At 35.5% G+C, this 12,293-nt stretch overlaps 1 protein-coding gene across 2 annotated transcripts in view; it reads left to right on the top strand.

Annotated features, from left to right (window-relative positions):
* LOC139767128 (TBC1 domain family member 2B-like) overlaps positions 1-6,360 on the top strand; it is a 168,233-nt gene extending 161,873 nt beyond the window's left edge. For both annotated transcript variants that reach the window (XM_071696139.1, XM_071696138.1), the window contains one exon: positions 2,884-6,360. In XM_071696139.1, the coding sequence (XP_071552240.1) occupies positions 2,884-3,237 (354 nt within the window). In that variant the 3' untranslated portion in view covers positions 3,238-6,360. The remainder of the gene's footprint in view (positions 1-2,883) is intronic.
* Positions 6,361-12,293: the final 5,933 nt, after the last annotated feature.

Genomic DNA, 12,293 nt, shown 5'->3' with positions numbered 1-12,293 from the left:
TTCTTAACCATATGCATCTGCATCATAAACTTTGTCTGTCTTCTCTCAGTGCCCTTTTCTCCATTTTCCAAAGTGGTAGCTATCACTTAATTTCCTCTGCAAATTTCCTGGAACTTCAAAAATCTGTAATATACTCCATTTGTGGAGTTTCACATGCCAATGTATTCTTTTTCTTTTTTTATTTGTTATCACTTCATTAATCTTTTGATCATAACAATATGACCCTTGTGTATGAAGACCTGGCCCTGCCACATGTCAGAATCCTGTAATAGCTCTCTCTCTCTCTCTCTCTCTCTCTCTCTCTCTCTCTCTCTCTCTCTCTCTCTCTCTCTCGTAAATAGGACTCTGGCATGTCCCTTGGTCTGTACATCTGTATTTTGAAAGATACACCCTAATAAATTCATCTTCATTCACAGGTTCATTTACAAGCATGTTTGCTTGCCATAACAGTCAGGCTTACTTGTCACTGTTGTACTCACCTGTGTGTTTTTGTTTATTGATAAACATCCTTCTGAATTCTTCATTATTTACTGCTTTCTAAGCCAGTTGTAACACTTGTAGCTTGAATTTGAGCATTTATGGCCAGCTCCTTTCTTTCCCACAGTATCTCCCTTTCTGCTCTGAGATATCTCTTTATAAGGCCACCTGTCCCATGCTTGATTCCTCTAGAATATCACTTATCCTCTTTACTTTGTCTTTTGTAACTCTTTTAAAACCAAGTATCCTACTCACTATGACTATATCCATTTCATGTTATTAACCTGACATTTTGGTTGGGCATTATTACTTGCTGTTTCTTTCAATGTTACCATCTGTGCTCTTTGCTTTACCAAGTAATTCCTCTTTCACTCTACCTTACTGCTCCTTATTTCTTCATTAACCTCCCCATGGCTTCTTACAATCACCCCTGTAACTATATTGTATTTGATTCTCATCATATTGTTTCTCACACTCTGGAATTCAGCCTCCTCTCATTATTCTACCTCTTTATAGTCACACTTTTCAGTTATTGTATCCCTGTTAATGGATAGGGCCATGAGTCGTCTGTTTTTTCAAATTGCAATCAAACCGTCTCCCTAATTATAGTCACTCACTTTTTAGTTATTGTATCCTTGTTTGATAGGGCCTTGAACCTAGTCTGTTTTATTTTCAAGTTGAAATGGAACTGTCTCCCCAACCCTCGTGTTTATTTTTTATACTAACATGCCATACATTAACCAGTCCATGCTCAGATTTTGTGAGTGCTTCCCTTACTAGCTATTGCTTGCTCTCCTGCATTCAGACCCTGGCAAATTGATGCAATCCTTGTGGCAACTCGTATAAATAGATGGAGAGTATTGGTCCCAAAACTAAACCCTGTGGCACACCACTGGTGGCCCTAATCCATTTTGAGAAGGCTTTCCTAATGTACATATCTTGTTCCCTTCCACCAAGGTAATTTTCAATCAACAGGAGTCTGTCCCTTACTCTGCCTGAAAATTGAACTTCTTTTTTAAACCAGCCTTTTATGTGTGTCAAGTGCTTTCTAGTAATATAGGAACACAGAGTCCACCAACCCTTCTCTTTTTGTTGAAAACATAGCTCACTCTTTCATATAACTCCAAGAGATATATTTTACACAACTCCCTTTCCCCAAATCCATGCTCTCTCTCACTTCTAATTCTTTGTAAACAGTCATCCCTTTACTTTCTGATAATTTTTTCCTGTGGATTACAGACCACACTCATCAGGGAGACCAATCTGTAATACGCTATAATATCTGAGTCTCCTTTCTTTAAGAGATACAACATTTGCCCTCCTCCACTCCCATAGCACTGTGCTTTCCTCCAGTGACAGTGAATAATGTTTCAAGCAGCCTGTCAAGAATGTATGTAATCACCTATTTTTCCAGTATAGAGAGGGAGTTCTACATTTAACATATCTTGAACTTTCTCTCCTACCATATATCTAGGAACAGCATTCCCAATTCCTTCATTATTCTAACACTATTAACATCTCAAACTTTCTCACCCACCGTACAACTTGGGTCAGCATTCCCAATTTCCTCACTGTTGATACTGTAAGAGTACCTCTGAACATCGTCTCTTATGCATTTTATGCATAATTTCTTGTTAAGGCCCATTGTTGCTGTGTTTGCTTCTTTCAAAAAACTATTCTTTGATGACATTGTGAAACTTGTTTAGAAAGTAGAACGTTGTGCTAAGGTATCCCTTATTCTTCTTTTCTTTGGTAGGCAAATTTATGGCCTCTTCACCTCTCGCAGTAACTTAACTTTTTGCAATTTTGGTACCATCTTTTTTTGCCCTCGTTTGAACAAGTCAATTTTTTTTTGGCTTCAGCAAGTGTGATGACCATATTAAAGAGTCATATTCTGGTTTTGCTAGTATAGGCTTAATGTTTTCATAAATAGTATGCTAATTTCCTATCCATGTACTTAAAGTTATTCTGTTTGCTAGTAAAAAGTTTATCTCTACATTTGTCCTGAAGTGGAACTCTGGCAATAGCTTACGTTCAGTATTAAGCCCCAAATCTCTCTCTCTCACACAGATTCCTGCAACTTATTTCCTGTTATTAAGTACTCATAACAAGGCCTTTCTTTCACTTAGCACTTTCTTTCATCCTTAGTACTTTAAATTTACTTATAGTTTCATCAAGCATGTATCAGACAAACATTACAGTTTGTCTAGGTCCCACTGTAAATTGATTGTATAGTTTTTCCATACATATGTCTGTCTATATGCAAATATATCTACATAATAAGTATAATTTTTATAATACGTGTCTCACTATATGCAATTATATATTAATATGCATATACAAAAATGCTGAGGTAGGAGTAATAACATTTTATTTTTTTTCCTATTGTTGTTTCCTTTTCTGTAGGCTGAGCTTGAAGAAGTGGAAGCTGTAAGGCGAACTTACCATGTGGCCAAGAGAAAATCCAGCATGGATAGAGTTACAGATGTTCCTGACAGTCCAACTAATGTTGACTCCCCACTTACCTCTGAGGATGAACAAGATGTACAAAAAGATGACTTAAAAGGGCTGATAAAACTTGAGGAAGAATCTTTAAGGAAAGATTGTGCAACTGATTTGAAACACAAGGAAGATATTGCTGAAACAGCATTTTCAGTTGATTTGAAGAATAACTGGAAAGATAACTTTACAGGGAACCTTCAAGAAATTTCAGAAGATGCCCCAAACAAGGATCTTGAAGGAGTTCAGCAGAACTCATAACCTGCAATATATAAAACCAATGATAATTAAATCATCAGTGATAGGGCTGTGTTAAAGGTTGGTTGGTTTTATTTAGTGCAAACTAGTGACAACTGCCTCACTTTTCTTTAAGTATTAGCCAATACAGTAAGCAGAATCCTTCAATATATATGACTAGCATTCCACTTATGTCTGATATAAGAATTTGTATGTGCATAAACACAGAAACCAAGATGATTTCAGAATGGCTTCTGTATACCAAGCCTTCTCTTTATTGTGGAATATTACACAATGAACAAAACTGTATACAGTATATTGAGGTTGCAAAATTATATGGATCATATTATGACTGATGCACTGTCATCATTAATTAATTTAAACAGTGAAACAAATTAACTCTTGCATACAACATTTAATTTTTAGTGCAAAAAGGCATTTGCTTTTGATTTGAAACTTACTATTTTTGCAGTGTAATAAGAAATAAAAACATCCTGTAAGAATAGTAAGGTAGTGCAAGTGATGGCATGACTTGCTCTAGGCACAAAATATTTGTGACATACCTTAGGATTCAAGTGATACTGCACAGTAGATACCAGGTGAGCCTTCTTAGAGAGCTAAACCATTATAGATCAAATTAGATTTTGTGAATGAAAGGCAAGCCATGTTGAAACTGATATTATACTGATATTAACAATTTTACTTTACAAGTTAGGGATTTTAATGTGTTATTCAGTTTGTTAAAGCCTCATAATCAATGCAAGCTTTGCAAGTAAAGGATTTATGTAACATCTTTATGGCAAATGTATAAATCATAAATATTTGTGATCATTTTAACACTTTAATGCTATATGCTTGCTATTGTAGAATGTTTTAAGAAACTGATATGACTTATTACAAAGTTGATAAATATTACATGTTACTAAATGTTGCTCTCCCAGATATCTCATCATTGCTGTTTTACAGTATTTCCCATTATGTCACAGAATACTTTCTCATGGAAAGCGATGACATAGTTCCGGGCATATAAATGATAAGCATGATAACCTAATAGCATATTTATGTGAATACCACACCTCCAACTGCATAACCATCTTTGTAAGTACAGTACATGGTGAAACTTATGTATGACTTCATACATGTCAAACCAAAATATTTATTACTGTTGACTACTGTGACAACTGCATAATTTAAACTAAAACATATGGAGCAAGCATAATGAGATCAGTATTTGGCATAGCAATGCAATTGTGTAGAACATAGTTTTTGGGTGATGCTTCAGTGCCTGTTGTTTATTAGTTTTTATTTAATGAATACTATCTGACAAGTTTTGCACTTATTTCATAGGTAAATAATCCATGTCATTAGGTATAAAGACTAGAATTTTTATTTTGGGTAGTCTTGGACTTCCTGTCGATTTTTATTAGTGTTTTACTTTACCATAATATGGTTCGATTTAATGGTGTAATTTGCACTAAGTGCATGTAGTCCATGGCAATAGGTCTAACATGTATACCCCAAGCCCCTCAGTTGTTTGGCTTTATTTTGTATGTTTGGTCATGCTGTACACTGATTGTGGAAGAAGGATATTAACAGATTTTTTTTTAGTCACTAATCTTCATGTATCAAACTAATGATATTAGGTGAGTACATGAAACCTGTGCCCATATATTTTCATTATAACATAGGTAATTACATTCTAATTGATATACTCTAAAGTAAACCCTCAGTTTCTTGCTAAAATGCTTGGGTGATAGAGTGCTTGTCTCAACTTTTATGTATGTATTGATACTTTATCATATACATCTTTGCAATGGGTTAGGAAGCTCTCCTACAGCTCAAGTAAAATATTATCTACCTATACCCACATTGGGTAACAACATAAAAACAGCAGATAGAAAACCTACATAGTATGGTTGGAATGAAGGGGGAAGAATGAAGATTAGAAAGAAATGTGGTGATGAAATCATTAGAAATGTATGTTATGGTTACTAAGGATGTATGGTAGATGATAAGTTGTTGAAAACCCTGGTTATTAAGTAGAAAATCCAATCTTCCTTCAAGACTGATGATTTGGCTTGTGGTTTCATCACCAACTTTGTAACAAAATTCAATATGAAAGCATACTGTATGCAATATCAGACTGAATTAGGCTGTGGAAGATAGATTTTCAAAAAACAATTTTCGTGATGTTTTGCATAACTAAGATGATCTTTTCCAAAACCTGAATTAGTAAAATTTTCATCCTGTACATCTCCCATGTGCTATCATAAACAATCATGTAAGTAACTAATCACTAGCCTATCAGTTTGGAGTGTGTTTAAAGATTTTTCCATTTTTGGTAGAAAGAAGAAAAAGCATTACGCAATCCATTTTGTCCTCTTTTTTTTTTTTCAACATCATTGTTAATCTCCAAGATGGATGAGGTGATCATAATAGTATAGTCTGTAAAATGTATTTATATTATTTGTAAACAAATGTTGATAAATACTATATATAGTACTACAGGTACAACAAAAATCCAGAATGCTTGGAATCTGGATGTTACCAATTTTTTCCCAAAAATTTAAGTGCATAAAAAAAAAGAATCTAACCTGCTGTGCATTGAGTACATATATATATATATATATATATATATATATATATATGACAGCTAGAGACTAAGTGTGAACGAATATGGCCTTTGTTGTCTTTTCCTAGCCCTACCTCGCACACATGAGGGTGAAGGGGTTGTTATTTCATGTGTGGTGGGGTGGTGATGGGAATGAATAAAGGCAGACTATGAATTATGTACATGTGTATATATGTATATGTCTGTGTGTGTATATATATGTATACGTTGAGATGTATAGGTATGTATATTTGCATGTGTGGACGTGTATGTATATACATGTGTATGTGGGTGGGTTGGGGCATTCTTTCGTCTGTTTCCTTGCGCTACCTCACTAACGCGGGATACAGCAACAAAGCAAAATAAATAAATAACAAATAAATATATATATATATATATATATATATATATATATATTTCTTTCATACTATTCGCCATTTCCCGCGTTAACGAGGTAGCGTTAAGAACAGAGGACTGGGCCTTTGAGGGAATATCCTCACCTGGCTCCCTTCTCTGTTCCTTTTTTTTTTTTTTGGGGGGGGGGGGGGGGGGGGGGGGGGGGGGGGGGGGGGATTTCCAGCCACCCGCTCCTTCCCCTTTTAGTCGCCTTCTACGACATGCAGGGAATACGTGGGAAGTATTCTTTCTCCCCTATCCCCAGGGATAATATATATATATATATATATATATATATATATATATATATATATATATATATAGCGACAAAGTCGCCTACGACATGCAGGGAATACGTGGGAAGTATTCTTTCTCCCCTATCCCCAGGGATAATATATATATATATATATATATATATATACACTCACTTTGCTTTTAAACTGAAGACAAATATAAAAATAATGGATAATATCAGAAATATTACCTACACAATCTTTCTAAGATTTATGAAGTTTCCAGAATTTTCATAAAAATGGTATTGCATTATGTAGAAGGGAAATTTCTTCATATATATTAGTGTTACCAGTGATATATAAAAGTAAGAATTTAACCAGTATACATTCTTGAAAAAATTTTTAAATCGTAACTATAAATTGGTAATCTTTCAATAAGATTATTTGAAAGGTGTTGTGTTCACCTAGGATTCACACAAGACAGATAATGAATTTTCATTTACCAAAGAGATTTAATGTTTTAAGTATTATTTTTTCCCTTCACATTCTTCAGCAAGTTGTTTTTGTTACAGATCAGTACAGCATCTTAACACTAGTTTAGAATTCTGTCATAAAATCCATAATATTGCCTCCTACACCTTAAGATTAAAATTAATGTCCCTGCTTGACTTTGTAAAACTTTATAATCGAGATATTTTGCTCTCAAGCTGGCAATATTTCCAAATACCAAAGTTCCCAGAACAAATGGTATGATATATTTACAAGTGTGGTTTTCTCTTTCTCTCATGCTTAAAACATTTCCAGATACAAAAGCTTCAGAACAAACATTATGATATATTTACAAGTATAGTTTTAAGTTTTTCTAGTAGATGGTGAATGGTTTATGATATATTTGAGTATCTTCTGAAGCATATCCACTATTCCAAAAATCACTCCATTATGCATTTCACTTTTCCCTGATTTTCAGTGTTTAATGCAATTTCATTTACCATATTACTGTAATTTTACTGTAACTCGTCATATCATATACATTTTGCTTGAGTCAGTGTTTCATATTAAAAGATATTACAGTATTATCATCATCGTCATAGAATATTGGTACTCTACATTTACCTTGTTTGTCAGCTTACTCATAACTTTGCAGTGAAAGAGGATAAATTTAACTAATTACTAAGTTACATGCACATGCACAATCAGTTGCCTGGTTGAAATTAAAGTACTGATAGTTAAAGTTTTCCTGAATCCTGAAGCTTATGTTTGGGGGCCTTTACATGCAAGAGTGAATTGGAGCGATGTGTTATTCAGGGGGCGAAGTGCCATCAGGGGACTAAACCAAGGCATATGAAGCAGCTGGAGGAAACCATGGAAAGGCTGTGGGGTTTGGATGTGTACTGGGAGCTTTGGTTTCAGTGCATTAAAAGTGGCACAATATGTTTCATGGATATATATATATATATATATATATATATATATATATATATATATATATATATATATATATATATATGAAGCGTCAGGGGTAAACCATGCAAAGTTTTGTGGGGCCTAGATGTGGAAAGGGAGCTGTGGTTTCGGTGCATTACACATGACAGCTAGAGACTGAGTGTGAACAAATGTGGCCTTTGTTGTCTTTTCCTAGCACTACCTCGTGTGGGGGAAGGGGGGTGCCATTTCATGTGTGGCTACCCCATCCTACAGGAAACAGATGGATTTCAGTGATGTATGGATTCTATAAAATATGTTTATATATAATTCATGAATAATATTTTGAAAGTAATATTTTGAAAGGAAAGGTCAGAACAACGCATACCCACCAATGTTTTTTATGAGAATGCGTTATTTATATTAATTCTGCATCATTACTTTGAGAACCACATATATGTTGGTTTTGTTAAGCTTTATTAGGATGTTAGTTTCAGTAAGAAAAAAAAAAAAGACAACAAACATTAGCCTTGAATTATACACAGTGCCATGTAATTATACCCACGTACTGGTAAATTACATTCCTTTATATGAATAAGCCAGAATTATTTAACATTATTATTTTATGCTTCATGTGTACTATTATTCTATGTATCACATATTTGTAAGTACTGTAAAGCCACATATGTATAGTCATTTATAAAGTCCAAAATTTGCCTCAGGGAATTGGCAGAGTGTGCCATATTTTACTATATTACATAAACATTATTGCTTGCAATGTGTACTGAGTCGAATGACATACCATAGTGAAGTCTGGAACATCATTTGGCAATTAGGTATTGATTTGGAGTAGCATATAAAATTAATTTTAATAGTTTATAGAAGTTCTGGGGGTAGTTATTGAGGTTCTAAATGAGGCACTGAAACCCTGGGAGGTACAGGTCTCTGACAAAGTATGTGAAACAGGGAATTTGTTGAATGAGCATCCTCATCCTTGGCAACCTTTACAACTAAAATGATATCTGAGAGCTCAGTAATTAGGAGATTCTAAATTTGCTACTTGTTAGTAATTACTGAGATTCTAAATTTGCTACTTGTTAGTAATGTTAATGCAATGTTTATGAAGGTAAATGTTTTGGATGAAAGTGGCAAGAGGCATTTTTAGCCATAATAAAGGGTCATTTGAGAGCGCAATAATTATGAAATTCTAAATCTGCTGCTTGGTGGTAAAATTCCAAAACTTTCAATCAGTGAATTGTAATCTTAATGCAATGTTTATGAAGAAAAATGTTTTGGATGAAAGTAGGAAAAAGCATATTTAAGCAAGGTAACAAATTTGAGTGTCCTCAGCAGCATACCTTCATTCTGGAAAATATCATTGTAGTTTGGTTGATACATAAAACAATAACCAAAACATTTTACTCCTGCATGTGCATCCAAATGTGTACCATTGTCCACGGACATATGCTATATTTATAAAAACTTTATGATGTATCTTTTATTTTCTATGTATTTATGACTATGATTTTTCATTTTTAGTCCATTAAACTAGTTACTAATTAATCTACATACTTACTTTAGTTTTGTTAATTCTTGCTTTTTAATGTCCTAGGTCTAGTGCAAATTCATCTCCTTTCAGTGCTGTTTAACCATAAACTTTATGACCATACAGGATTTGCCAAGTCGGCTGATATTACATCATTTCTTTGAACTTCATATTTTTTTTTATTGTGATTATACAAAATAAAGTTATTTCCTCTTGTACTAAAATTTATAAACTAACAAACTGAGTCAAACTTTTGATCAAATTGTAAACAAGAAATGATCCAGTACCATACCAAAATCATATGAATATAATACTGTATTTAAAAAACAATTTGGCTTTTCTTAATGTGGTGAAAATGTACTTACTTGCAGTTTGTCTGTAACAAGCCTTGCCCTTATGATTTTTACTTGTCATTTTGTCTCAAGAAATAAAATCTACACCTTAAAATACACTTACTTAATATTATACTTAATCTCTGTTTCCCATGTTAGCAAGGTAGTGCCAGGAAACAGACGAAGAATGGCCCATCCACTCGTATACACACACAAACATTTATTTTATTTATTTATTATACTTTGTCGCTGTCTCCTGCGTTAGCGAGGTAGCACAAGGAAACAGACAAGGAATGGCCCAACCCACCTACATACACATATAAATGCCAACACACTCACATATACATACAGATACATTTCAATGTATACATATGTATACAAACACACATATACACATGTACATATCCATACTTGCTGCCTTCATCCATTCCCGTCATCATCCTGCTACACATGAAATAGCATCCCCCCCCTCCAGCAAGGCAGCGCCAGAAGCAGACAAAAAAAGGCCACATTTGTTCACACTTAGTCTCTAGATGTCATATGTAAATAAACGCCCATACCTGCACATATACATATCAACATATACATATACAGATCTATACACATGTACATAAATAAGACATTATTATTATTATTTTGCTTTGTCGCTGTCTCCCGCATTAGCGAGGTAGTGCAAGGAAACAGACGTAAGAATGGCCCAACCCACCCACATACACATGTATATACATACATGTCCACACACGCAAATCAAATATACATACCTATACATATATATGCACATACAGACATATACATATATACACATGTACATAATTCATACTGTCTGCCTTTATTCATTCCCATCGCCACCTCACCACACATGAAATAACAACCCCCTCACCCCTCATGTGTGCGAGGTAGCGCTAGGAAAAGACAACAAGGGCCCCATTCGTTCACACTTAGTCTCTAGCTGTCATGTAATAATGCACTGAAACCACAGCTCCCTTTCCACATCCAGGCCTCACAGAACTTTCCATGGTTTATACAGATTTATACACGTACATTATTTTTTTTATTAATATTTTGCTTTGTCGCTGTCTCCCGCGTTAACGAAGTAGCGCAGAGAAACAGACGAAAGAATGGCCCAGCCCACCCACATACACGTCCACACACGCAAAAATATATACCTATACATCTCAACGTATTTTTTTTTTTATACTAATCGCCATTTCCCGCATTAGCGAGGTAGCGTTAAGAACAGAGGATGAGGACTGGGCCTTTGAGGGAATATCCTCACCTGGCCCCTTTCTCTGTTTCTTCTTTTGGAAAAAAAAAAAAAAATGAGGGGAGGATTTGCAGCCTCCCGCTCCCTTCCCTTTTAGTTGCCTTCTACGACACGCAGGGAATACGTGGGAAGTATTCTTTCTCCCCTATCCCCAGGGATACTCAACGTATATATATATATATATATATATATATATATATATATATATATATATATTATTTTTATTATTTTTTTTTATTATACTCTGTCGCTGTCTCCCGCGTTTGCGAGGTAGCGCAAGGAAACAGACGAAAGAAATGGCCCAACCCCCCCCCCATACACATGTATATACATACGTCCACACACGCAAATATACATACCTACACAGCTTTCCATGTTTTACCCCAGACGCTTCACATGCCTTGATTCAATCCACTGACAGCACGTCAACCCCAGTTTACCACATCGCTCCAATTCACTCTATTCCTTGCCCTCCTTTCACCCTTCTGCATGTTCAGGCCCCAATCACACAAAATCTTTTTCACTCCATCTTTCCACCTCCAATTTGGTCTCCCTCTTCTCCTCGTTCCCTCCACCTCCGACACATATATCCTCTTGGTCAATCTTTCCTCACTCATTCTCTCCATGTGCCCAAACCACTTCAAAACACCCTCTTCTGCTCTCTCAACCACGCTCTTTTTATTTCCACACATCTCTCTTACCCTTACGTTACTCACTCGATCAAACCACCTCACACCACACATTGTCCTCAAACATCTCATTTCCAGCACATCCATCCTCCTGCGCACAACTCTATCCATAGCCCACGCCTCGCAACCATACAACATTGTTGGAACCACTATTCCTTCAAACATACCCATTTTTGCTTTCCGAGATAATGTTCTCGACTTCCACACATTCTTCAAGGCCCCCAGAATTTTCGCCCCCTCCCCCACCCTATGATCCACTTCCGCTTCCATGGTTCCATCCGCTGCCAGATCCACTCCCAGATATCTAAAACACTTCACTTCCTCCAGTTTTTCTCCATTCAAACTCACCTCCCAATTGACTTGACCCTCAACCCTACTGTACCTAATAACCTTGCTCTTATTCACATTTACTCTTAACTTTCTTCTTCCACACACTTTACCAAACTCAGTCACCAGCTTCTGCAGTTTCTCACATGAATCAGCCACCAGCGCTGTATCATCAGCGAACAACAACTGACACTTCCCAAGCTCTCTCATCCCCAACAGACTTCATACTTGCCCCTCTTTCCAAAACTCTTGCATTTACC

This window comes from Panulirus ornatus, chromosome 59 (genome assembly GCF_036320965.1).
Source record: "Panulirus ornatus isolate Po-2019 chromosome 59, ASM3632096v1, whole genome shotgun sequence".
Lineage (NCBI taxonomy): Eukaryota > Metazoa > Arthropoda > Malacostraca > Decapoda > Palinuridae > Panulirus > Panulirus ornatus.
Note: the sequence above shows the minus strand (reverse complement) of the source record. Positions and strands in the feature narration are given on the sequence as shown.